The sequence below is a fragment of the Cetorhinus maximus genome, chromosome 20, assembly GCF_964194155.1.
Source record: "Cetorhinus maximus chromosome 20, sCetMax3.hap1.1, whole genome shotgun sequence".
In the NCBI taxonomy this organism is placed as follows: Eukaryota; Metazoa; Chordata; class Chondrichthyes; order Lamniformes; family Cetorhinidae; genus Cetorhinus; species Cetorhinus maximus.
The window spans coordinates 14,835,426-14,863,153 of NC_135898.1; the positions used below are offsets into that span (position 1 = coordinate 14,835,426).

A 27,728-nucleotide genomic window follows, 5' to 3' on the forward strand; every position below is an offset into this window, starting at 1 on the left:
TTTATTGGCATTTCTCTGATATATGGAAAGCTGTAATGCATAGGTTTCTATTAAATCCACTCGGTGCCCACAGGGCAACATCAATGTAGTTCAATAATGAGAACACGCACACAAATCCACAGAGACTGACATTATCTGGAATACATAAAAACAAGACAATTACATAACAGTTAATTAACATTTTAAAAGATACACATAAATGCAGCACCGAGAACAAGGCAAAGCAAGGATAAGATATGAGAGCGGGAAGCAATTAAATCAGTTATATAAAGGCCATTATACTCTTGTTCTAATGAACACATTATGGAGCACAAGAAACACAAGATCGGACTTTACTCAGTTCCAAGTCCTGTTTCATGATTGGACAAATTTGGAAAAGCCTGAGGCTTGATCGGTAATGTAGTTTTGGAAAAGTACAAAGAGAGGGATACGGGAGGAGAGAAACAGCAAGACAGAGGAAAACAAATTAAAATGCTGGAAATAATGAACAGGTGAGGCAGCCTCTGCGGAGAGAGGAATAACGCTTCAGTTCAATGACCTTTCACTGGAACTGGGTCGTGCCATACAGTGAAAAGAGAGATAAATTAACTTCCAGCCCTTGGGGCAGATGTATTGAAGAGCAGTGGCTGTGGCAACGGGTGGCGAGAGATCACTTCACAACTAGTGTTGGAAATTTGTAAATTGACTTCAACATAAATTGTGAAAACATTTTTTGGAAACGAGGGATGAAGCAATATCCCAGGCTTTGTGTGTGTGTATATATATATGTTTATAATTGTGCAAACCACTAAATATTGGTATGTGGCTGTATTTCATATTAATTTGGGGGAAATTAATTTGGGATTATTGCAAGTCCCACAACAATTTAACCTGCCATTCAAGTCGGGGAGAATTCACGTGTGCAACTTCTTTGTACAAAGTACAATTGCCAGCCTCCAAAGTGATGGCAACTAGATAGGCACGAAGGAATATTAATGGTTTGCACATCATGGACCAAATGATGTTGCTGTTCCATGCAGAGCACTTGGAAACGTCCTTGACCCCCGCCCGCCAGCCCCTCAAGAATGGTCCGGAGGCCGAGGCTCGTCTAACCCCGCCCTCCGCGGGAACTTTGTTTGGGTCACACGAGTGTCAATCTTCGCTCCGGCCTGGTCATTCGTGGTTCGAAACATCAATCATTCGAAGGAGGCGGGTCGTTGTTGAGACGCGGTACGTCACGGTTGGTAAAGGGTGGGGGAGGGGAATCCGCGTGACAGTTTGACGGTTTATTTCTCCCAACCCCACCAACCTCGCTCGCCCCCCCACCCTTCCCCCTCTCTCCCGCCTTCAATTCCCCCATCGAACAAGATCCGTTATGTCTCGAGCCCGGCGGTTAGAGGGGGCGCGCGCCGAAGAGTGGCCGCGGGCGGCGCTTCGATCGGAAGCGGTTTTTTAAAGGACCCGCACCGTGGGGGACGGCCGTGACTGGGGCGCGGGGGTGGGGAGGGCGACCCGAGCCGGAGTCTTTTACCGGTGAGTGTGCGACGAAATGGCCGATTCTGTATTTTGGACACGCCCCCTCCCATTCTTCCTTTTGGGGTGGGAAGGGGGCGGAGTGCCCAAGTTTGTGGTTTCCATAGAAACTGCCTAAGCAGCGGAATGCCCCCTCCCCTACCCAATTCTGCAGCGCCCTTTAAAGGTCAGCAGCAAATCAGAATGAGGGGCTGCTATTGGTTCCAATGTCATTGCCATCTCACCATAATATTTATGTAAATTTTAGAATTCCCTGCCTTTGCTTGACTGCATTTTATGTGTGTGTGTGTGTGTGTGTCTGGGGGGGGAAGGGGTGTGCATTTTGTGTGTGTGGGGGGGGGAAAGGGGTGTGCATTTTGTGGGGGGGGGAAAGGGGTGTGCATTTTGGGGGGGGGGGGGGGGGGGGGAAGGGGTGTGCATTTTGTGGGGGGGGGGAAGGGGTGTGCATTTTGTGGGGGGGGGAAGGGGTGTGCATTTTGTGTGGGGGGGGGGGGGAAGGGGTGTGCATTTTGTGGGGGGGGGGAAGGGGTCTGCATTTTGTGTGTGGGGGGGGAAGGGGTCTGCATTTTGTGTGTGGGGGGGGAAGGGGTGTGCATTTTGTGTGTGGGGGGGGAAGGGGTGTGCATTTTGTGTGTGGGGGGAAGGGGTGTGCATTTTGTGTGTGGGGGGGAAGGGGTGTGCATTTTGTGTGTGGGGGGGAAGGGGTGTGCATTTTGTGTGTGGGGGGGAAGGGGTGTGCATTTTGTGTGTGGGGGGGAAGGGGTGTGCATTTTGTGTGTGGGGGGGAAGGGGTGTGCATTGTGTGTGTGGGGGGGAAGGGGTGTGCATTGTGTGTGTGGGGGGGAAGGGGTGTGCATTGTGTGTGTGGGGGGGGAAGGGGTGTGCATTTTGTGTGGGGGGGGAAGGGGTGTGCATTTTGTGTGTGTAGGGAGGGGTGTGCATTTTGTGTGTGTAGGGAGGGGTGTGCATTTTGTGTGTGTAGGGAGGGGTGTGCATTTTGTATGTGTGTGTGTAGGGAGGGGTGTGCATTTTGTATGTGTGTGTGTAGGGAGGGGTGTGCATTTTGTATGTGTGTGTGTGTAGGGAGGGGTGTGCATTTTGTATGTGTGTGTGTGTAGGGAGGGGTGTGCATTTTGTATGTGTGTGTGTGTAGGGAGGGGTGTGCATTTTGTATGTGTGTGTGTGTAGGGAGGGGTGTGCATTTTGTATGTGTGTGTGTGTAGGGAGGGGTGTGCATTTTGTGTGTGTGTGTGTAGGGAGGGGTGTGCATTTTGTGTGTGTGTGTGTAGGGAGGGGTGTGCATTTTGTGTGTGTGTGTGTAGGGAGGGGTGTGCATTTTGTGTGTGTGTGTGTAGGGAGGGGTGTGCATTTTGTGTGTGTGTGTGTGTAGGGAGGGGTGTGCATTTTGTATGTGTGTGTGTAGGGAGGGGTGTGCATTTTGTATGTGTGTATGTGTGTGGGGTGACTTTCACGAAATGTTTGCTGCAATAATATGACCAGCAGAAGACCATCTGGTGCACTAAGACCTGCCCCACCAGATACTGGGGCTGTTTTAGTGCACCCTCAACTAGAGTCTTCTTGCCATCTCCTGATAAATGCAAGGATTCCAATTCTTCGTCTCCAAACACTACCGTGATCATGCTAGTGCTGTCGTCAGATTTATTTTCTAGGTTCAGTGGAATGGGCCTGGACTCGCTGGAGTTCAGAAGAATGAGCAGTGATCTCATTGAAGCATATATAATTCTGAGATGACTGGGCAGGTTAGAAACTGACAGACTGTTTTCCCCTTGCAAGATACTGTAAAATTAGGAGGACGTAGTTTCAGAGTAAGGGGGATAGCCCTTTCGGAATGAGCTGAAGATAAATCTCTTCACTTGGAGTTACGATTTTTTTGGATCTCTCTAATTCAGAGGACTCTTAATGCCTAGCTATCATCAAGACTGAGAGCCGTAGAGCCTTAAAGAAATCAAGACATATGGGGATTAAATGGAAAAATGGAGTTGAGGTTGAAGATCTTACAGATGACTGAGTAGGCTTGAGGGGCTGTATGGCCTACATCTGTTTCTATTTCATATGTTCATGTTTTGGTACTAACAAGGCGGAATTTAAAAAAAATGTTTTGTGCGGAAAAATTACTTCCAAAGTTGGTTCATTTTCAGAAGTGCCCCTCCTCACCTTAAAAAAAAAAGTAACAACTGACCATTAGATAGCAGCGTTTGTGTTGTAGAAATGCTTTAGATAGCATACCATGATAGAAATAATGTGCTATAACATGACAAATATGAAAATCTCATGACCAATGGAACCCAGTTTAAGCCCTGTGCAATACTGTATGGGAAAGATCAAACTTCACTAAGTAACTGGAGATGAGCGAGGCCACACAGCTCTATAATCAATTTTTCTTTGTGATTCCTTGTTTTAATCATCAAATCACACAACTCCGAAGGCAGCCATTGGACCCATCCTGTAAGTCTGCCAGCTCTTTTGTAAGAGCTATGCAATTAGTGCCACTCCCTTGCTCTTTTCCCAGAACCCTGCATATTTTTTTCGTGTGTTGAAACATTGTTCCAGACTTGCCTTATGAGTCAAAACTTATTCACGATACCTTCTAAATATATGCAAGTCAACAGTAATGTTGTGCTGATATGCTTAATCTGTCACCAATAATTATTCCATTAGTTGGTGTTTTAATTTTACAAACACAAACTAAGTTTGGGAAGACATTTTTTTTGTTTCGCAATTCAAGTAAATGTTTCTTTGTAAGACATACATTGCTGAAACCTAATGATGTCATCAGCGATAGTTACTTTTTTAAGCCATATTTATGTTAAATAGTATCAGAGAGCTTTGGAAGTACTTTGGACAATGCTGATTGGTGTAATTTCAATAATGGTTTCATTATTAAACACCAGTCATTAAAACGTCTTTTACAGTGAAGTGATAAATGTCAGTTATAATACACAATCTGGAAATTGAGTTATTTAATTGTTTGAATGCATTTAGTTCCAACACCTTTGTTTAAAACTGTCAAGCCAGTATATTTTTAGAACCTGTTATGGAAATCAAATTTAAGGCAAGGAATTGTTTGTGAAATGAATCGTACCCTTGAAGTTGGACATACATTTTGAATCCAAGCCCTGCCAGTAGGGTGGTTCACCAACCGGATGACGTTGCAGCTAATCAACGGTTTCACCGTTTCTTCTTGAATTCTCTGACCCACAGCGCCACGACCTCCACCACAGGTAGGGCAAGGAGAGTCGGGCGGTAATGGTGTTGAAATAAGGACCGCCATTTTTACCCTTTGCTTTGAAGGAAAAACAATGAGCCTCAATTCTTTTTTCTAGTAATATTGTCACCCATTTTATTGACGTGTATCATGACTCAGAGTTGCTGTAGCCTTGAAGTGTTCGCCTTGACTCAGTTTTAAACTCTATTTGTTCATTTTTTCTGTGTTGCAATCATAGTAATATGCATTTTTTTTCTCTTGCAGATAATTTGCTTTAGAATGTAAGATTAGAGTTCAGCAAAATCTATAGCATTCCTTATTGTGCGTGGATTGAGTTTGAGTCATCTTCTGTGAGAATTCTAAGGGGATACAGGATTGAAACCAGCACAAGTCTTGCATTCCGTTTTGAACCATATCATTATGGCCTAATACATGCAAAGGGTAAGTAAACTCTGAATCATAAACATGTGCTGAGATGACTGGTCTTTGTCTGAGCAACAATTGGAGTACTCCTGTTGCTCTTGACCCTGAGAAAGAGACAGAAAAAAAGAGTCAAGTTCCAGGTGCTGGTCACTAAGGACCCTTGCTGGGAATGTACAAAATAGATTTTGAGTGAAGAAACATTGATGCTTGGTCATGATACACTTCATAGTCAGCATTCATTGTCAAAGCTCATGTGAATTGAGGAAGCACAGAGTAATCCAAGAAATGAGTGCTTCATAAACCAAGTGTGAAATTGGGATTTTGGCGCAACTGGGTATTTGGTGCAGAGGAGGAAAGAGGTGTTGCTTTTTATTGCCTCACCGTGAAAGTGGGTGGAGGTAATGCTTTTGCCACTGTTTGTTAGTTAGTTTGTCTGTAAACAATATATCTCAAAAACTAATGACAGATTTCAATTAAACTTGGTACACAGATAAGTTATGGCCCAAGGAAGTACTGATTAATTTTTGGCGAAGTTACAGTTCTAGATGCTGCAATTTTTTAAAAGGCCCGTTAGCATTGGGAGATAGGACAAATTGACTTTTATTTTAGAATGTTTTGGATTGGCTCAGCTGATGTTTTGCAACTTAATATAGCAGTCAAAATGTGACCAGGGTTTTCTGTGCAGGTTGTTCGATCTGGATTGGCCTGAAGCCTCCACGGTGAGATGGAAGCTCTTAATAAAAAGAGATTTATCTTTTCAACTTTACAGTTAAGAGCATCAAACAAGCAGGGAAAAGCCTCAAGGAAGACCTGCGTAATTGTAATAATGTTGAGCTAACACTCTGTGGCAGAGGTATGTGCTCTATGTGAGTACCCTCTTTACCCGTTTCAAACTGACTATGGCACCATAGTGTAGGATACCTTTCAAGTCGGGGAGCGAAAAGCAATGTTGTAGGATAGGTGACACCATAGTCAGGGGAATGGATACCGTTCTCTTCAGCTGGGACTTCCAAATGTTGTGTTGCCTGCCTGGTACCTGGGTTAAGGATATCTCTCCATGACCGGAGACAAACATGGAGTGGGAGAGTAAGAATCCAGTTGTTGTGATCCACATAGGAACTAACTAGGAATGATGTTCAGCTGAGAGAGTTTGAAGAATTAGAGTCCAAATTAAATGCAGAAACCCAAAGATAATCATCACTGGGTTGTTACCTGAGACACTTGCCAATTAGCACAGGGTCAATCAGATTAGGGAATTAAATGCGTAGCTGAAAGAGTGGTGTGGGATGAAGGAGTTTCGATTCTAAGCATTGGTGCCAGTGCTAGATGAAAAGAGGGAGCTGTTCTGTTGGTATGGGCTCCACTGAAACCAGGCTGGGATCAATTTTGCGGCAAATTGTATAAACAGGGCCTTGAATAGAGCTTTAAACTAATGGGGGTATGGGGAGGGTCTCTGGTGAATGGAGATTTAGAAATCAAAAGAGAAAAGTCAAGACAACAGAACAGTGTACTATGTAGATCAAGCCCAGCAGAGTTGGACAGGAAGGAATGGAGAGTTTAAGGGTAATAGTGCATCAGTGGATAAGGTCCATGCAGAGAAAAGCAGTAAAATAAAAGGCTTTTGATCTGAATTTGCAAAGCCCTGACAAAAGATAGATGACCTAGTGGCTTAAATAGAGATATGTGGTTTAGATCTAAACACCATTAGATAGACACGATTACAAGCTGACCAAGATTGGGAAATACATATTCCAAGGTACATAGCGTTTCAGAAAGACAAAGAATGGAAAGGAGGAATGGTAGCCCTAATAGTAAAGGATGAACTAAAGATGTCCCTGAGAAAGACCCTTGGCTCAGAAGATCAGAAAGTACAATCAATATGGGTGATTAGGAATAACAAGAGTTGGAAAATGCTGGTGGGTTTAGTTTATAGGCCTTCTAACAGCAGTTGGACAGAGCATTGAAGGAGAAATTATTGGAGTTTGTAACAAATGCTATGCACTAATTGTGGGGACTTTAATCTCCATATAGACTGGATAAATCAAACTGGCAAAGGTGGTCTGGAAGATGAGTTTGTAGAATGCTTTTGTGACAGTTTCTTGAAGCAATATGTTGTGGAACCAACCAGGGAAAAGCTACTTTAGATCTAATATTGTGCATTGAGGCAGGGTTAATTCGTAATATCACCATTAAAAAATCTGCTGGGAAATAGTGATCATAATACCTCAATTTTGTTAAATCAGCACCTTTCTGTTATACATGGGAAGGCATTTTGGTTTTTCATTTTTTTCAAAAATCCTGCTTTCTTATTATCAGCACTTACAAACTGAAGTGTCAACTTGTGATAAAATACCTCAAGCTGCAGCAGCCCTCCAGGAGCTTGCAAGTTTTCAACGACTAAGAATGGACAATAAATTGTTGGGTTTTTAATTTGTAGGAATTCATTACTTCTTAATTCACTCATTTTGTAATGTGCAGTGTGACCTAAAATCACTGCTTCAAGATTTAAGGGCACACTTAAGTGTTTTGCCCCTCAATCCAATTGTTGTCCTCCATGGCTGTTAAGTAGCATGCAGCATAGATCAACAGCCTGGGATCTTCCTGTTCAGAATAGTTGAGGCACAGTATAGGTTTTGTTTATCTACTGAGCTATTGGAAAATCTTTATTTTACAGATGTTGTTTGGAAATAGAATGGTGATCTCAGCCAGGGCTGAACTGTTGAACTCTGTCCCCTCAAGTCAAATTGCCTTGGGATCTTTTTGGTTACTCTCCAGTAATCTCATTTGACAAGTGTGGTGTGTGGGCATTGGTTGTGCTGGTTCACAGTTGACTTGTCTACTGACACTACTGCCCAAATGTACATACGGAAATGTACAGAATGGAAAGGATGGTGGGTTCCCATAGGAATGTAGATTAACAAGATCCTACAAGACTGAACAGGGCACCTGTCCCTCTTTCTCTTCTCCCTCTGTTTGCCATTAAAAAAAGCAGTACAATTACTGAGCATGCATGGGAAAAGCCTGTCTGCATTTCTGGAGTATAAATATTTCTGGCTGTAATTTGTTACACAGTTTTGTGCACAGAAACACATAATTCTTGATATATTCCTGAATTTGGGCAATGCTTGACATATTGGGGTGACTGACAGATCTTATTAAATTGGCATCAATTTCTGTTTGAATGGAATTTTTACACATGAATTGTGTCTATGATACAATCCAGCAAGAAATATTTATGATACTGGTGCTGACAGCGAATTGCTTCTAAAATTGCATCATCATTATTATTCCATCTGAAAACCAATTAGAAAGAAATATCACAAACATTTTTGCTACCCTGCTTTTCTTTCTCCCTACTTTTTCTGCCCAGTCCCTCTTCTGATACTAAAACTATTGACTCCTTAATTTGCATAGTTCATTGGCTGTTCTCCTGCATGCCATTCAAATAGGCATCCTTCATGAGTGAATCCAGACTAAGAGTATTGACAGACTTTTTGGGAAAAAGGAGGGACCAGCAAAGCTGAGCACAGTTCTGTCCTTGTCTGACTTGTAAATGTATAGGAGGGGCAGATTATCAGGAATGGCACTGTTTCCATTCTGAACATGGCAACAATCAAAGTAATTAGAGCTTCGCTGTTTTGAACCAGCGATTGAACAAAGTCCATTAGGACTGTGGCTTTAAAATCATAAACTCGCATCTCACTTATTGAGATAAACATTGCCTAAACTGCATTTATATTTTCCAGATGATAAATTTAGAAAATTGCAAGATTAATTTATTCTTATCATTAAGGATTACATACTCTACTTGCTGAAGAAATGGCTTATTTCAGCCAAAGCTTACTTACCTCTGTTGCCAGATCAAGGTAAGATGGTGAATCCTTTTTAAAAATTATATTCATGAGAAAATGTTAACTTTGAAATCTTGAGTTGGTTGTATTCCAGCAGTATCACTGGTCAATGTCAGGACAATTAGTTTGCTTCAGTTTTGTAAGAAAAATGTCCTATGAAGCATTTATCTTATTAAAACCTAAATTTGATAATCCTTTCATCTGCTTGCTGAAATAAACAGATGCAAACATGATATACCCTCCCATTCCTTATACTTAAGAGATTCATAAAGAATTCATGTATCCATTCCTATCCTCCAAACTGACCAAGGTGTACATGATGACTGGATCTATGTTCCAAGTGCTGACAAAGGTGCACACATTATGCACAATAATACCTTCTCATCTCACCAGTTCTGACAGATCATATTTCATACCACAGGATACAGTAGTGCAGGATATCGTCTTTTCCAGGTGCACAAATGGGGCAGGATGCATTTTACCATGTAGGTGGCAACATATCCACAATAGATGATGGTATAATGTAAACAATAATGAGAAAAAACTGCACAAGAGCAACATTGCTGTTGGAAATGGGAGCAGTTCCACTCCCCTGCACAAACAGGGTCAATGTTGCAAAATTAGCCAACTTTTATTCATAGAATAATATGTTGTCTTCAAAATGCCTGATGGCTCAGCTGTTTAAGACAGTATATATTAACTGGTACAGCTCAGAACATCCCAGATTTGTTTCCAGATTGGTGCTGGTTGATAAGTTTACTTTGCACATTCCTGGGATGTCCCAAAATGTTTCCTATCTAAGTAATTTTGAAAATGCAGCAGCAGTCAGTTTTACACAACATGATCCCACAGATAGCGATGAGGTGCTTGACTTGGCTTTGTAAAAATTCATTCATGGGTTGTATGTGTTGATGGTGGGGCTTGGCCAGTTGCTGCAATGCGTCTTGTAGATGTACACACTGCTGCCACTGTGTACTGCTGGTGGAAGGAGTAAATGTTTAATATGGTGGATGGGGTGCTGATCAAGTGGGCTGTTTTGCCCTAGATGGTACTGAGCTTCTTGAGTGTTGTTGGAACTGCAGTCCTCCGGGTGAGTGGAGAGTATTCCATCACACTTGTGCCTTGTGGATTGTGGACAATCCTAGGAGAGAGAGGAGGTGAGTTACTAGTCACCGAATTGCCAGCTTCTAGCTTGTCCTTGTTTACAGGATTTATGTGCCTGGCCCTGTTAAATTTCTGGCCAATGTTAACCCTCCAGGTGTTGATGGTGGGGCATATAGCAATGGGAGTGCCATTGAACATCAAGGAGAGATGGTTAGATTCTCTCTTGTTGGAGATGGTCACTACCTGGCAATTGTGTGGCATGAATGTTACTCGCCACTTAGAAGCCCAATTCTGAATGTTGTCCAGGTTTTGCTATACAAGGGCACAGACTGCTTCAGTATCTGAGTAGTCGTGAATGGTACTGAATGTTGTGTGTTCATCAGCGAACATTCCCACTTCTGACCTTATGGTGGGTAGTGATTAATGAAGCAGCTGATGATAGTTAGGCCTAGGATAGTACTGGCAGTGATTTCCTGGGGCTGAGATGATTGGCCTTTAACAACCACAACCTTTGTGCTAGGTATGGAGAGTTTTCCCCTGTTGGCGCCTCATTTTTAGATTTGCTGACACTGTTCCTGGCATCCACTTGTGCACGCCTCGTTGAACCAGGGTTGATCTCCTGGCTTGATGGTAATTGTCAAGTGAGTAATTTGTGGGTCATGAGATTATAGATTGTGCTGGAATATAATTCTGCTGCTGATAGTGGCGCATAGTACCTCAGGGATGCTCAGTTTTAAGCTGTTAGATCTGTTCGCAAGTGATCCTCTTTTTATGATGGTGTTAGTTGAGGGATAAATATTGGCCAAGTCACTGGAAGAGCTCCCCTTCTCTTCAATTACCAACCATCTGAGATCGCAGCAAGGCCTTGGTTTCAAGTTTCAACCGAGACATGGCACCTCTGACAGTGCAGCACTCCCTCAGAACTACACTGTACTGTCAACTGAGATTACTTAAGTCACTGGAGTGAATTTTGATCCTCAATTGGCACTCTTCAACCTCCTGACTACCAAACTCATTTGCTTCACTGTGGGGAAGGCTCAGCTAGGCTTTTTGTCATGTGAAGGAAGTCACTCAGTCTAAATCATTCACATTTGGCTATTCATCTGCTTGTCTGTTAAGTTGGAGCAGAAATAAGCTATGGAGCTATAACTTCAAATTTATAGTTCAGTACAAGATTGAGAGGAGAGTTTGGTTTTAACAAGTCCAGAGAATCTTTCATAAAAGCAAAGATTTCCCATTGTAGTATTTGTTAATACTTTTGGAAGTTTGTAGATCTTGGTTTGGTATCATCAGTGTTTAGGGTCATCTCCCTGCCAATAATCAATATTCAAATGATCCAGCCTATTTATGGAACAGGTTTGATACAGAACAAATTTCTGTGCCGAGGATTGAGATCAGGTTGGCTCCATTGAGACATTCAAACAGTGAAAACAGCTTCAAAGATTTTCACTCATTAGGCAGCTTCATATACTAACTGCATGTCACCTGAACATTTCTGCGGAATATTATTTTCTCTCTTTTCCTTTTGTTACAGTAAGCTAAATATTCCAGGTTTACTTAGGAGCATGCCCCAACCTTTAATACATAGCAGCTTGACAAATAGCTCTAACTCTGCAGCTGAATCCCTGATCTATGAAGTTGCAAATGCTGTAACAGGTGGCAATTGGATTGTTACAGTAGCAATCAGTTGGGACATTATACTGTAGTTAGTTACCAGTCACTCAGTTCAAAAGCCAGTATCTGTTAGATTATTTTTTACAGTATTGCATATCTTCTCAATGTGTGGGCAATGCTGGAAAAGTTGCATTCATTGCTATCCAATTTGCCCTGATTGTGAAAGGCCTTCTCTGAATCGCTGCAGTCTGTGTTGTGATGGTGCCCTAATAGTGCTGTTTGTTAGGGAAAGGATGATGATTTTAAATCCAAGTCAGGGTCATGTACAACGTGGCAATTGTATCCACAACTTTGTCATTCTTGTCCTTCTTGATGTGATTGCAGGAACAGAATGTTCTGTTGAAGAAACTTGCTGAGGTTACTAAAATGCATTCTTTACATCCTATATACTACAGGCACATTGTACCAGGGATGGAGAGTTTGAAAATTGAGGCCAGTGTTCTGTCCTGGGTGGTGCTGATTTTCTTGGGTATTATGGCTGAATCCATCCAGATGAGTAATGAGTATTCTATCACACTCCTAACTTGAACTTCAAAGACATGGAGAAGCTTTGAAGAATCTGGAGGCAAGCCACTTGTCACAGAATTACTAATCTCTGTCCAGATTATATAGCAGGAAAATGGGGAGATGGTGGTGTAGTGGTAATGTCACTGGACTAGTGATCCAGAGGTCCAGGCTAATGCTCTGGGGTACATGGGTTTAAATCCCACCATGGCAGTTAGTGGAATTTAAGAGGGGAGAGTGAGAGGAGGACCCTGGGACAGGCAGTCAGCAGCACCTTGAACCTAACATCACTGGAGAAACTTAAGTTCATTGGTTGGTGAGAAACTGCTGTTAGCTACTTGATGATACTCCCTGAGAATTAGAAAAGCACATTCTTTTTAAAAGAAGAGGCTACTTACATTTAAGTAAGAAACACAAGCAATAAGGAAATAAAGTTAAGTTGAGGCCAGGTAAAATAAGGTTGCCATAACTAAACTAAAGTAAAATAAAGTTAACACAAGGGAAGTAAGTTGAAGCCATGGCAGGACTGCTCAGTTGTGTGTCCTGTAACATGTGGGAAGTTGTGAACGCTACCAGTATCCTAGATGACCACATATGCAGGAAGTGTCACCAGCTGCAGAACCATGAGCTCCGGGGTTCGGAGCTCGAGAGGCAGCTGGAGTCACTGTGGTGCATTTCCGAGGCTGAGAGCTTTGTGGATAGCATGTTCACGGAGGTGGTCACACTGCAACTTAGGAGCCTGGAGGCAGAAAGGGTATAGGTGACCACCAGGCAGTCCCAAGAAAATTGGGCAGGTAGTATAGGAGTATTCCCCTGTCCCGCTTAACATCGTTTTTCCATTTTTGATACAGGTGAGGGCGCTGGCTCCTCGGAGGAGTGCAGTCGGTGCCAAATTTGTGGCACCACAGGCAGCTCTGCTGTACAGGATGGGAGAAAGAAGGGGGGAAGAGCAATAGGGGGTTCGTTCGTTAGGTGAACAAACTGGCGTTTCTGTGGCTGTAGACGTGACTCCAGGATGATATGTTGCTTCCCTGGTACCAGGGTCAAGGATGTCACAGAGCGGCTGCAGGACATTCTTCTGGGGGAGGGTGATCAGCCAGAGGTCATGGTCCACATTGGTACCAATGACTTGGGTAAGAAAGGGATGAGGTCCTGAAAACAGACTTTAGGGAGCTCGGAAGGAAATTGAAAAGCAGGACCACTAAAGCAGTAATCTCATGATTACTGCCAGTCCCACGTGTAAGCGAATATCGAGATAGGAGAATTGAGTGAATAAACATGTGGCTGGAAAGCTAGTGTAGGAGGGAGGACATCAGATTTCTGAGGCATTGGGACTGGTTCTGGTTAAGGTGGGACCTGTACAAGCTGGATGGTCTACCCCTGAACAGGACTGGGACGAATATCCTCACAGGAAGATTTGCTAGTGCTGTTGGCGGGCAGGTTGTTTAGACTAGGTTGGCAGGGGGATGGGAACCTGAGGGCAAATTCAGAACAGAGAATGGGAGATGGAGAATTAGTGAGTGACTCTGAAAGACAGAAGCAGCATAGGTTAAAAAGTGTACAGCACAGGAACTTGGCAGTGTTAAAAGCTTTATATGTAAATGCAAGGAGCATAATAAATAAAGTTGACGAGCTGAGAGCACAAGACACATGGCATCACTATACCAGAAACATGGCTTAAGGAGGGGCAAAAATGGCAGTTCAGCATCGCTGGATAATGAGTTTTCAGGCAGGATTGGGAGGGGGGATAAAAAAAGGTGGGGGTGTAGCATCATTAGATAAAGAATCAATTACAGCTGTGTGGAGGGATGATACTAAATGAAGCATCAAATGAGGTCATATGGGTGGAGCTCAGAAATAAAAAAGGGGCAGCCACACTGCTTGGACTGTACTTTAGACCCCCAAATAGTAGAAGAGAGTTAGAAGAGCAAATATGTAGACAGATTTGATTGCAAAAATAATAGGACAGTAATCGCTGGGGACTTGAGCTACCCTAATATCATTTAGAATACGAACAGTGTGAAGGGCACAGAAGGCGCAAAATTCTTGAACTTTTTTAGCCAGCATGTAACAAGCCCAATTCTATATTTAGTCTGAGGAAAGTAAGCTGGGCAAGTGGATGAAGTTGCAGTGGGGGACCATTTTGGAGTAGTGACCATAATATAGTTAGATTGAGCATCATTATGGAAAAGGACAAAGATAGAACAGGAGAAAAAGTTCTAATGTGGGGAAAAATAAATTTTACAAAGCTGAGAGGTGAGCTGGCAAGAGTGGACTAGAAACAGCTATTAGAAGGAAAAACTGTGTCAAATCAGTGGGAGACATTCAAAGGCAAGATTCTGCAGGCACAGTGTAGACATGTCCCCACAAAGAAAAAGGGTGGTACTGCCAAATCTAGAATCCCCTAGTTATCCAGAAGCATACAGGGTAAGATAAAGCAGAAAAAGAAAGCTTGTGACAGTCACAAAAGACTTAGCACTGTAGAAAGCTTCAAGGATATAGAAAGTCCAGGGGTGAAGTAAAAATGGAAATTAGGAAAGCACAGAGAGGATACAAAAAAATATTGGCAGGTAAAATCAAAGAAAATCCAAAGATGTTTTACCAGTACATTAAGAGCAAGAGAATAACTAAGGAAAAGGTAGGGCCTATCAGAGATATACATGGTAACTTGTGATGCAAAAACATGTTGGCTGATGCAGAAGATGTGGGCAGTGTTCTCAATGAGTACTTTGTCTCTGTTTTCACTAAGGAGAGGGATGATGCAGACATTCTAGTTAAAGAGGAGGAGTGTGAAATATTACATACAATAAATATAGTGAGGGAGCAAGTACTGGAGGGACTGGCATCCTTGAAGGTGGATAAATCATCAGGGGCAGATGGATTGTATCCCAGGCTGTTTAAGGAAACCAGGGAAGAAATAGCAGATGCTCTGAGGATCATTTTCCAATCCTCACTAGATACAGGCAAGGTCCAGAGGATTAGAGGTTTGCAAAAATTGTACCATTATTTAAAAAGGGTTTTAGGGATAGGCCAGAAAATTATAGGCCTGTCAGTCTGACTTCGGGCAAACTATTGGAAACAATTCTGAGAGGCAGGATAAACAGTCATTCAGAAAGGCACGGATTAATCAGGGATCGTCAGCATGGTTTTGTTCAGGGAAGATCGTGTCTTACTAACTTAATATAATTTTTTGAGGAAGTAACAAGGAGTAGATGTTGTCTACATGGATTCCTGTAAGGAATTTGACAAGGTTCCACATGGCAGACTGGTCAGGAAAGTGAGATCTCACGGGACACAGGGGAAGGTGGCAGGTTGGATCCAAAATTGACTCAGTGACAGGAAACAAAGAATAATGGTTGATGGATATTTTTGCAAATGGAAAATGATTTCCAGTGGTGTTCCACAGGGTTCAGTGTTGGGGTCCTTGCTGTTTCCTGTATATGTTATTGATTTAGACTTAAATGTAGGAGGCATGCTTGGGAAATTTGCAGGTGACACAAAAAATTGGCTGTGTAGTTGATAGTGAAGAGGATAGCGGTTGATTCCAGAATGATATCAAGGGTTTGGTTGAGTGGGCAGAGAAGTGGTAAATGGAATTCAATCCGGAAAAGTGTGAGGTAATGCAATTGGGGAAGGCAAGCAAAACAAGGGAATACTCAATAAATGGGAAGTTTATGACAGGGATTGAAGAAGTGAGAATCCATGGAGTGCATGTCCACAGGTCCTTGAAAGTGGCAGGACAAGTGGACAAGATGGTCAGGAAAACAGATGGAATGCTTTCCTTGATTGGGCAAGGTATTGAATACAAAAGCAGGGATGTACTAATGGAACTGTATAAAATGCTGGTTAGGCCACAGTTGGAATTTTGTACACCGTTCTGGTCACCACATTACAGCAAGGACATAATTGCTCTAGGGAGAGTGCAGAGGAGATTTACAAGAATGTTGCCAGGGCTTGAAAATTGCAGCTATGATAAGAGTTTGGATAGGCTAGGGTTGTTTTCCTTAGAACAGAGGAGGTGAAGGGGTGACCTAATTGAGGTGTCTAAAATTATGAGGGCCCTAGATAGGGTAGACAAAAAAGACTTGTTTTCCCTAGCTGATGGGTCAATTACCATGGGCATGGATTCATGATGATTGGTAGAAGGATTAGAGCAGACATGAGGAAACCCAGAGCGTGGTGGGCAACTGGAATTCACTGCCTCAGTTGGTGGTTGAGGCTGAAATGCTCAACTCATTGAAACGGTACCTGGATCTGCATCTGAAGTGCTGTAACCTGAAGGGCTACGGTCCAGGTGCTGGAAAGTGGGATTAAAATGAGCGGCTAATTTCTTTTTTTTCTCTTTTGGGCTGGCGCAGACACGATGGGCTGAATAGCCTCTTTCTGCATCTTAACTTTTCTATGGTTCTATGATTCTATGGGGAGGCGGAGTAGCTGCATGTTTTTCAAGATAACATAATGGCAGGAGAAAAAAGGTACAAAAATAGAATTTATATGGATAGCAATAGAAGATCAATCACACTAAGAGGTGTAGTCTACAGACCACCTGATGGTGGAAGGGAGGTGGAGGAAGAAATATGAGACAAATTAGGGAATTGAGTAAAAAAACATAGAATAATCACGTGGGGGTCCAACTATCCTGAAATTAATTGGACAGATGAGTAATAAGGGGGATAAGTGAATGGAGTTCCTATAATGTATACAGAAGTCCTTTCTATCCCAAAATGTAAACAAGGGAATTTGCTCTTGGGTCTGGTGATGAGCAATGATCCAGAACAAATGAGAGAAGTAAACGTAGGGGAATATCGAGGTGATCACAATACAACATACCAAAAGGTAATGATAGAAACGAACATAAATACTATGAAAACCAAGTTGATAGATTGCTGAAAAGTTGAGTTTGAAGGGCTGAGATTTCAACTTGAGAAAATAAAATGGGCAACTATATTGGCAAACAGTGATGTAAAACAACAATGGTGGACACTTAAAACAGGAAAAATATATTCCGCTAAAAGGAATGAACAAATTTAACATTAGTGGGACTTCATGATGAATAAAGACATAAGGGAACAACTGAGGATTAGGAAAGAGACATACATTAAGAAGAGGAATGCATGTTAAGAGAAAATATGAAAAATATTAGGTGAGAAGTCAAAAAAAATTCACAAGGCAAAAAGGGCTATGAAATTAATTTGTCAAGCAACATAAAACAAAATAGTGAAATGTTTTACAACACATCAATAAACAAAAGAAGGTTGTTATGGGAATAGGACCATTAAGGAATAAATAGGATTATCATAGGTAATGGTAGAGAGATGACAGAAATATTAGATAATTATTTTACTTCAGTATTTACCATGGAGTCAGAACAGGTTGACATGACATTAAATGTTGAGATGAGTAATGAGCTAAGCGTGTTTGAAATAATAAAAAAGGGGGTCATTGAATAAACTAAAACTCAAAGAGAAAAAAGGCTCTGGTCCAGATGGATTGCATTCACATATTTTAAGAGAATGTATGGAGAGATAGAAAAGATATTACTATCCATATTTAATAATTCATTAGAAAAAGATCAGATGCTAGAAGGCAGGCAGATAATGCAATTCCTAGATTTAAGAAGGGGGAGAGAACATGTCCAGGGAATTATAGACTAGTTAGTCTAAGATCATTGGTAGGAAAAATAATGGAATCCTCATTGAAGCAGAGGATAGAAGAACATCAAGAAATGAGAAATATAATAATTAAGAGTCAGCATGGATTTCAAAAGGGAAAATCTTCCTTGACCAACCTCATTGCATTTTTTGAGAAGGTAACAGAGGAGTAGTCAATGATAATGCACTAGATGTAATTTATCTGGATTTTCAAAAAGCCTTCGATAAGGTGCCCGATAACAGACTAATAAATAAGGTCAGAAAATGTGGAGTCAGGGGACAAGTGTCAGGATGGATCATGAGCTAGCTTCAAGACCAAAAGCAGAGAGTGGGAATAAAGGGTAGTTATTCAGAGCAGCACAAGTGATGTTCCACAAGAATCAGTGCTGGGTCCTCTGCTGTTCACAATTTACTTTAACGATTTGGACTTTGAAATCAAAAACATATTTTCTCAATTTGGGGATGACACCAAATTGGGAGGGATAGCCAATACTGAGGAGGACTACAACAAATTACAGGACGACATGAGTAAACTTGCAAAATGGACAAATAATTGGCAAATTAAGTTCAGTACCAATAAATGTGAGGTACTACATTTTGGCAGAAAGAATGTGGAGGTGACTTATAACTTGGAAAGTTCAAGTCTCGTTGGGGGGAGGAAGAAAGAGATTTCGGACAAATGCACCAATTACCAAAAGTTGGCCCACAGGTTAGCAAGGTCATAAGAAAAGCAAACCATGCACTACACTTTATTTCTAGAGGGATAGAATTGAAAAGTAGGGAAGTTCTTCTAAACCTGCATTGAAGTTCAGTTCTGGTTATAAAAAGGACGTAGAGAAACTGGAGAGGGTGCAGAGAAGAGGTAGAAGGATGATACCAGAAATGCATAAGTATCCATATCAGGAAAGGATTAACAGAATGGATCTCTTCTCCATTGAAAAAAGGTTGAGAGGTGACCGAATAGAGGTCTTTAAAATTCTGAAAGATTTTGACAGAGTGGATACAGAGAGTATGTTCTGTCTTGTGGGGGAGAGCTTAACTAGAGTTCGTCAATATAAGATAGTCACCAAAATTTCCAATAGGGAATCCAACAAAGAAACTTCTTTACCGAATGAATGGTAAGAAGGTGTAAGTTGCTTTCGCAGGGAGTGGTTGAAGTGAATAGTATTTAAGGGGAAACTAGGCAAGCATATGAAGGAGAAGGGAATAGAGGGCTATTATCGTAGCTTCAGAAGAGAAAAGATGGGAGGAGACTTGAGTGGAGCATAAACATTGGCATGGACAGGCTGTGCCGAATGGCCTGTTTCTGTGCCGTTTTACCTCCATAAAATTCCTGTGGTATTGTCTTGGGTCTGTAATGACAGTCATATCTGTGTGGGCAAGTGCTGTTTTGAATCCTGTAAATGGCTGACCACTTAATGTAGTGAGATACAGGTGTTAATGTCCTTTGTTTCAGTTTATCTTTGAAGAGCTTTAACTTGGAAAAATTTGAAACCTAACTTCTCTGAGTTGGAAGTCAGGCTGGGACTATAATGGAAAGGATGTGTCAGTGACCCCAGGGTTGCAAACTGCCAAATTAGATTAATCAGAGATTGTATTTCAAAATTCAGTTGTAAATTCAGAATTAGGAGAAGCATCTTTGTTATTTTCAATATTTCAAGGAGAAGAGGAAAATCTGCAGTGAGTGCAAATCTATCCTTTGTTTAATACTGTTCATTCATTCAGTTAATTTAATAAATCTGGATAAATAGGTGATAGTGACAGGAAATCCTGTCGCAACACATGTACGCAGCAAACTAAAACACAATAAAGTTCACTGTTTCAAGCTTTTAGAATTTGTTACATTGACCTACCTGTTGGGCAAGTATAGATAGCAGAGTGACTTCCATAATTAGAATTCTCTTTCAAAAACAGTGTTACAAACAAATTTTTCATTAATTTCAATATTTTTATTTACCTTTCTTGCCCATTTCTGAAGTTCTGAATATTTTGATTTATGGGAATTATTTACCTGAATTGGTTATTTAAAATAAAGAAACCTTGCCACTGATGTCAGTTTAAAATGTATTCTAAGGAAAGTATTGTTGAGTGCAATTGAACTTGTACAGGGTTTGGAGACTGCATTCCCCTCCTGCCTGTTTCTGAATGGGAGGGGCGGGAAGGGTGGTAGTGAACATAAAAAGTGTTCTCAAAGTACATGAAGAAATCTTTTTCTTTGTTGAAATGTCACTGTTGGTGAGATACATTTTTAATTTCAAAATGTAATGCTTTATTTTTCAAACAGAAGAACATGCTGTTTCACATACAGCAATTTATGGACTTCAGTGATGGTTCTCCATGTGCGTGATTTTCATTCAAACAGACTATATCCGAAAGATAAAGGACCTGGGAGAATCTGTCCTCTTCACTTCTGCAATTTACCCCATGTGCGCAACTCTTTAATACCTGTGTGCCAATTCCACCTGTCAGTTCGGTGGCTTCAAGGGAATAAAGTATCTTTGGATAAAAACAAGCACATACCAGATCCTGAGGCAGAAGATTCACTTTCCCGAACAACTGAAAAAGTTGTTGTGAAGAAAACTTGGAAGCAGAAAATTATCAGTGAACTAAAACACTACTACAACGGATTCCGATTACTTTGGATTGACACAAAGGTGGCAGCAAGGATACTCTCAAGGTTATTGTATGGATACCAGCTCACCCGTAGAGAGAGACGGAGGGTAGGTAGGATCTCATAGCTACAATTCATTTCTCAAAGGAGAACAATGTAATATTGCGTTTTAACCAGTTTATCATGGAGAAATACATGTTTTCTAAATATCCTTCCACTTTTTCCTCTCTGTTCTGAAGTAGTGACTCCAGAACTACAGTGTCTGCCATCTTTCAGTACCTCACTTGGGTAGTTGTTCTGCATGTGTGAGCTGAGAGAGTGGCGAGTCCTACTCTACCTTCCTCATTTTATTCTGACTTTTAAGGTCATTTGGTTCCAGCACATGATAGTTTTCATATTTTTTTAATGTTTTAAGCTGTTACTAACTTATCACCATTGGTTGCAGTTCATTGAATTTAATTATATTAAAACTGCCTTTACAAAGGTTCTACATTTTCCAACTTTGTTTCACATCTAAACCATACATTAGTTGCTACAGTACTAATGCATTTTTGTCTTGTGTAAACTGTTCCAGCTCATACGAACATGTGTTGACCTCTTCTGCCTAGTTCCCTTTATGATCTTTCTGATTGTACCGTTTATGGAGTTCCTGCTGCCTGTCGTTTTAAAATTGTTCCCTGGGATGTTACCATCTACATTTGAGACAAAACTGACAAAGGTTAGTGGGAATTTTTTTATACAAGCTTGTGATTTGATGGAATATTTTTAGTTGTAATGACAAGATGAGAGATTTCAGTCCTGTAGGAAGGATGCTTGGTAGAGAGGGGGGCCGGAAAGCAGAGTGTGGAAGAGGTAGCAATTAAAAGGATATCTTTGGATTACAGTATTAATGCTGAGCAAAATTTTTGTTCTCTGAAGTACCAAGTACTAAGAACAGGCTTAGGAGAAATGTTGGTCTTATTTCATCCTTTCCACTTGACTGCCTTCCATATTCCCACGTGAGCAAGGTTGAATCAAGAACTATTCAGCATAATTCAGTCAAACTGAGAAAGGTACTGCAGTTCACTGTGATTGCTGCTTCGTTCAAAGAAAACTTACATTTATTATTATAAATTTTGTATTTGATTGATGCCTAAACATATGCCTAGCTGATGTTGAGAATGACAAGGAATTACAATATTCAGAGAAGGCTGTGCTTTTTAATATACAATGACAAGTTGCGAATAAGAGCATTGATGTGAAATGTCTAAAACTGCTGTTCCCTAACTGCAAGAATTTTGTCCAACTGGGTTTGGTAATTTGTTTGTTTTCTAGGAAGAAAATCAGAAAAATAAACTGGCAGCAAAACTTGAGCTTGCAAAATTTCTCCAGGAAACTATTGCAGAAATGGCTAAAAGGAATAAAGCAGAAAGTGGAGAGGCTACCAAACTGTTTTCTTCCTATGTACAGAAGGTTTGCTTCAAGCATTCATGTAGATCTTGTGTTGTTAAGTAATTGCCAGATACTTCCCCTAAGGGGGCTAATATTACCATCGCAAAGCAACTTGTGGGTCTTATAGTGGCTGGTTAAATGGAGTCTTTGGCAGAGGATAGTCTATATCCTTGGGGGAAACTCAAATCCAAATCATTTAAATGCTACTTTGAGAGATAAACACTAACTTTAAGTACACACTAACTTTTTTTCTTGTCTTGAAGGGTTGTCTCATGAATGCCTTAACACTGACCCCTGGGGGAATACCACTACAGACCTTCCTCCAGTCCAAAAAACAACTCTCCACCATGAAACAAAAACAAAAAATCTGACAGCATCTGTGGAGACAAAGACAGAGTTCACGTTTCGAGTCCGTATTAACTCTGTCTTTCTCTCCACAGATGCTGTCAGACCTGCTGAGTTTTTCCAGCATTTTTTGTTTTTGTTTCAGAGTTCCAGCATCCAGTATTTTGCCTTTATCTTCACCGTGAAACTTTATTTCCTGAAACTTGGCCAATTTTGTATCTGTGCTACTACTGTCCCTTTTGTTCCTTGGGCTCTAACTTTGACAAATCTGCTATCTAGCACTTTATCAAATGCCTTTTGGAAGTCCACCTACATCACATCAACCACATTACCCTCATCAAACCTCTCTGTCATTTCATGAAAAAACTCAAGCAAGATAGTTAAATATGATTTGCCCTTAACTAGTCCATGCCAGCTTTCCTTAATTAATCTACATTTGTCCAAGTGATTGGAAATGGAAAAATAGCATAATGACGGTTTCTCTCTACTTCAAAAAGACTTCACGAAATTCCATGCAACAGGCTATTCATTAACGTCACAAAGAATTCAGGGTAAACCTTGGCAATGAATAGAAACCATTTGAAGGGTAGAAAATAATGATTCTTTGGTAAACGAGTTTCATCAGAATAGCTAAAGGGGTAAGTACCAAATACAGTGCCTCAGGGCGTGGTGCTGATCCACTGCTTTTGGTAATTTACGTGCAAGACCTTGAGGCAGAACTAAATACAAAGTGGTCAAATGTGGAGATGATATTGAGTGAGAGGCAATGGACCCAAAGGTAGCTGAGGAAACGTGGATGAGTTGAACAAGCAAGCACACGGAAAGAACGGTGGGAGTTCAAGTTGAATGCAGAAAGAGAAGTAAACAACAAGTATTCCTCATTCATGACATTATAACATTGAGGCTGAATTTGAAAGAATTCTAAGAGTGTCAGCAGACTCAGCATTCAACATAGAATCAAGGAAACAAACAGCACCAAAGGAGGCCATTCGTCCCATGCTAGTCCTTGGAAAGATCAGCTGTGCTTATTCCCACGTTTTGTCCCTAACCCACTTGAGTTCTTCATTTTCCAGTAGCTGTTCAACTCCCTTTTAAAATTATTTATAGAATCAGCTTCCTTTCCAGGAAGAGCATTCCAGTTCCTAACAACTCTTTAAAATCTTCCGTTTCAAGAGAAACAGTCCTAAATTTTTCCAACCTCTTCTCATAACAGAATTTCCTCATCCCTGGCTCTCCTAGTAAACCTGCTTTGTAGCCTAAGGCCTTTACATTTTCCTGCTTCCCCAGAACTGCCCACAATACTCTAACTGAGGGCTAACCAATGATTGACCAAGCTCTAGCATGGTCGCTTTGTTTATAAATGGAGGAATTGAATATAAAAGTACAAGTAACCTATATGCTTTTTTAACCATCTTATCAACTTGCAGTGTTACCTTTTAAAGATTTGGATATAAGAGCAGTAAGATCTCTCTACTTATCTGGATTTTTCAAAAATCATACCATTTTTAATATACTGTCTTTCCATGTTAGTCCTCCTGAAGTGCACCACTTCACATTTTTCTGCATTGAACTCCATGTGCCATGCTTCTGCACGTTTCCTTTCTATGTCATCCTGAAGCGTATAAATATCCTCATCACTGTTGATTAGTTTGCCAGGTTTTACATAATCTGCAAACTTAATAATGTTGCTCCCTACATCCAAGTCTGGGTCTTTTATGAAAAATTTTAGTGGACTTAATACTACCCTTGTGAAACTGTGAACACCGCCCAGCCTGAAAAACATCTATCCATCACCACCCTTTGCTTCCAGTGACTGAGCCAATTACATTGCAGTGGCAGAATGATACAAAGTTGGGTGTGTGAGCAATTATTTTTCAGACTGGAAGGGAGTATCTCGGGGTTGATACTAAGACCACTGCTTTTTTTGGATATATATTAATGACCTAGACTTGTGCGTACAGGGCACAATTTCAAAATTTGCAGATGAAACAAACTGGAAGTTCTTTTTTATTTGTATAGCTGGGAAAGCAGTTACAGTTACATGTCAAGGTCAGCAATCCATTCTACAGCTTCGGCTGTTGCAGTGTGAATGGCTCTGATACCTCTAAGGGCAGAAGTTCAATATGTGGCGATGATCTGACTGTGATGGCCACAGTCACAATTTAAGTTGTTGCTCATGTTTCATGAAGCAAATGGCTACATCTTCCCTGGTCCTCAAGCGGTTGAGAGTTGTCCAGATTTTCCACGGAAGGTTGAAACCTGGGACTTCATTACTAGGATCAGTTAGTTGTTTGTGGCTTGTGTTGTTTGCAGTCAGCAAGGAGGTGTGGGCTGTCATCAGTTTGTAGGATGTAGAATGTGTTCTAGAAGGGATTTCAGATATGGGTTTTTTTTTGAGGTCCTGTGTCAATGGGAATGCTTCATTAGATGTTAGCAGTGGTGTTCTTTGAGGAGGATGTTTTCCCTGCTGATATCGGGAGATTCAGTATGTGCTAGCGCAAGAATCCACTTAAGTTGTGTTGATCTCTCAACGCCCCAGAAATTAATTCTTATGGCTTCCCAGAGGTGGATATCGACCCCGTTTGTGTGGCAGCTCCTAAGCCAGGTTGAGCAGCAGTACTCTGCTGTTGGGTAGGCCAGGGCAAGTAAAGCAGTGTGTGGATTGTTGGCTCTGCTGCCCCAGTGGTATCCATCAGTTTCTATATGAGACTCACCCTGGTCTTGACCTTAGCTCTGGTGTTCTGGAGACACTGACCTACCGGCAATGCAAGTTCAAGTGTTATGGCAAGATATTTTGTCAGTGGGCCATGGATGAGTGCTGTAACCTGCAAGGCTATGGACCAGGTGCTGGAAAGTGGGATTAAAATGAGTGGCTAGTTTATTTTCTTGGCCAGTGCAGACACGATGGACCGATTGGCCTCTTTCTGCACCCTAACTTTTCAATAGTTCTATGGAGTGGCACGCTACAGAACTGGATTTGAAGTTATTTTCTGGCTTTCAAATTGTTCAAGTGAAAGGCTGAAACAATAGTCTTGGCAGCATTTGGTTGAAGTATCCATTTTCTGAAGTAGGCCTCCAGAGAACTTAGATCTTCAGTGAGTGTTTTCTCAGTGTCCGGACATTCTTTAGACTGGAAAGCCAGGGCCAAGACTTCAGCATATGCAAAGAACCACAACTCTGTGGGAGGGAGATCACTGGTATATATGTTGAGAGCTGATGCAAGGTATGATCCCTTTGGCAGCCTGTTGTTGGTTATGTATGGGCAGTTGATTCATCACCAAGATGCACATGGAACTATCAGTTGCTGGTTATGGAGATGAATCATTGTAGGGCAGCAGCATGGAGAGTTTCAGCAGGATGCCTGTGTGCCACACTGTGTCAAGGTACAGGTTAAGTCAACAAAGGTGGTTGCTGTCTTCAGACCTTTCTGGAAACTGGCCACAGTCAGTGTCAGGACCCGCTTGGAACAGTTGCAGCCTCTGCAAAAACCTGACTATTGGGGAAAGTAATTGATTCGAGAGCAGGACTTGGTCTGTTTAGCAGGAGGTGTTCCAGGTGTTTTTTAGAACAAGGTGATGGGGCAATGGCTGTGTGGGATATCGAGTGGTTTCCCTGTCTTGGTAATGGCTACTATCTTGGATTGATGCCTGATGTTTGGAATGGCACCTGTGGTGTGGATGTTGGTAAACAGCTTTCACAGAACCACATAATAGTACCATGCAGAAGACAGCCATTCGGCCCATCATGTCTGCACTGGCTCTCTGAGCATTATGACTTAGTGCCATTCTCCTGCCTTTTCTCTTGCACATTGTTTCTATTCAATTAATCACCTAATGCCCTCTTGAATGCGTCTCTTCAACCTGCCTTCACCACACTTCCATGCAGTGCATTCCAGAACCGAACCACTCGCTGTGTGAAAAAGTTTTTTTCTCACGTCACGTTTGCTGCTTTTGCAAATCACCTTTAAATCTGTGCTCTCTTGTTCTTGATCCTTTTACAAGTGGGAACAGTTTCTCCCTATCTATCCAGCCTGCTCATGATTTTGAACACCTCTATCAAATCTCCTCTCCAAGGAGAACAATCTCTCTGATTGTTATATCTACATAACTGAGGTTTCTCATCCCTGGAACCGTTCTTGTAGACCTCTTCTGCATTCTCTCCAATGTGTTCACATCCTTCCTACAGTGTGGCGCTTAGAACTGTACACAGTATTCCAGCTGAAGTCTAACTAATGTCTTATATAAACTCAGCATAATCTCCCTGCTCTTGCACCCTATGTCACTATTAATAAAGTCCAGGATACTGTATGCTTTATTAATTGCTCTCTCCACCTGTCCTGACAATTTCAATGTTCTATGCACATATACACCCAGGTCTCTCTGCCCTTGTGCTCCTTAAGAATTGAACCCTTTATTTTATATTGTGTCTCCATGTTCTTCCTAACAAAATGCATCACCTCACACCTCTCCACATTGAACTTTATTTGCCGCCTATCTGCCCCCTCCACCAACTTGCCTATGTCCTATTGAAGTCCTATACTGTCCTCCTCACAGTTTACAATGCTTCCAAGTTTCGTATCATCCACAAACTTTTAAATTGTCCCCTGCACACCAAGATCTAGATCATTAATTTATATCTGGAAAAGCAAGGGTCCCAATACTGACCCCTGGGGAACTCGACTCCAAACCTTCCTCCACCTGAAAAATACCCATTAACCATTACTCCCTGTTTCCTATTACTCGGCCAATTTTGTATCCATGTTGCTACTGTCCCTTTTATTCCTTGAGCTATAACTTTTCTCACAAGTCTGTTGTGTGGTACTGTATCAAATGCCTTTTGAAAGTCCATGTACAGCACATCAACAGCATTACCCTCATCAGTCCTCTCTGTTACCTCTTCAAGAAACTCCAAGTTAGTTAAACGTGATTTCCCCTTTAGAAATCAATGCTAGCTCTCCCTAATCAACCCACATTTTTCCATGTGACTATTAATTCTGTCCCGAATAAGTGCTTCTAGAAGCTTCTCTACCACTCAAGTTAAACTGGCTGGTCTGTAATTGCTGGGTTTATTCTTGCAACCTTTTTTGAACAAGGGCGTAATGTTTTCAATTCTCCAGACCTCTGGCACCTCCCCTGAGTCTAGGGAAGATTGAAAGATTATGGCCAGTACCCCTGGAATTTCCTGTCTGTCTTCCTTAAATATCCTTGGATGCATCTCATCTGGTCCTGATGCCTTGACAAGTTTAAGTACCGACACTTCCTCCTTATCAATTTTGAACCTTCTAGCGACAGAGTTTCCTCCTCTGTCACCGTGGCCTCGGTAGTATCTGCTTCCTTGGTAAAGATGGATGCAAAGTATTCATTTAACACCTCAGCCATGCCCCCTTGCCTGCATGT

The 27,728-nt window shown here is 41.5% G+C and overlaps 1 protein-coding gene across 9 annotated transcripts in view; it reads left to right on the forward strand.

Moving 5' to 3' along the window:
- The first annotated feature begins 1,232 nt into the window (after positions 1-1,232).
- letm2 (leucine zipper-EF-hand containing transmembrane protein 2) overlaps positions 1,233-27,728 on the forward strand; it is a 39,240-nt gene continuing 12,744 nt past the window's right edge. Inside the window, exons 1-7 of one of the 9 annotated variants that reach the window (XM_078565606.1) lie at positions 3,988-4,754; positions 5,003-5,179; positions 8,955-9,027; positions 9,434-9,497; positions 20,230-20,665; positions 21,131-21,274; positions 21,871-22,008. In XM_078565606.1, the coding sequence (XP_078421732.1) occupies positions 5,171-5,179; positions 8,955-9,027; positions 9,434-9,497; positions 20,230-20,665; positions 21,131-21,274; positions 21,871-22,008 (864 nt within the window). In that variant the 5' untranslated portion in view covers positions 3,988-4,754; positions 5,003-5,170. Of the gene's footprint in view, positions 1,513-3,987; positions 4,755-5,002; positions 5,180-5,481; positions 6,028-8,907; positions 9,028-9,433; positions 9,498-10,738; positions 10,758-20,229; positions 20,666-21,130; positions 21,275-21,870; positions 22,009-27,728 lie in introns of those variants that run through there. The other 8 variants (XM_078565607.1, XM_078565612.1, XM_078565611.1 and 5 more) reach the window with 8 other exon arrangements.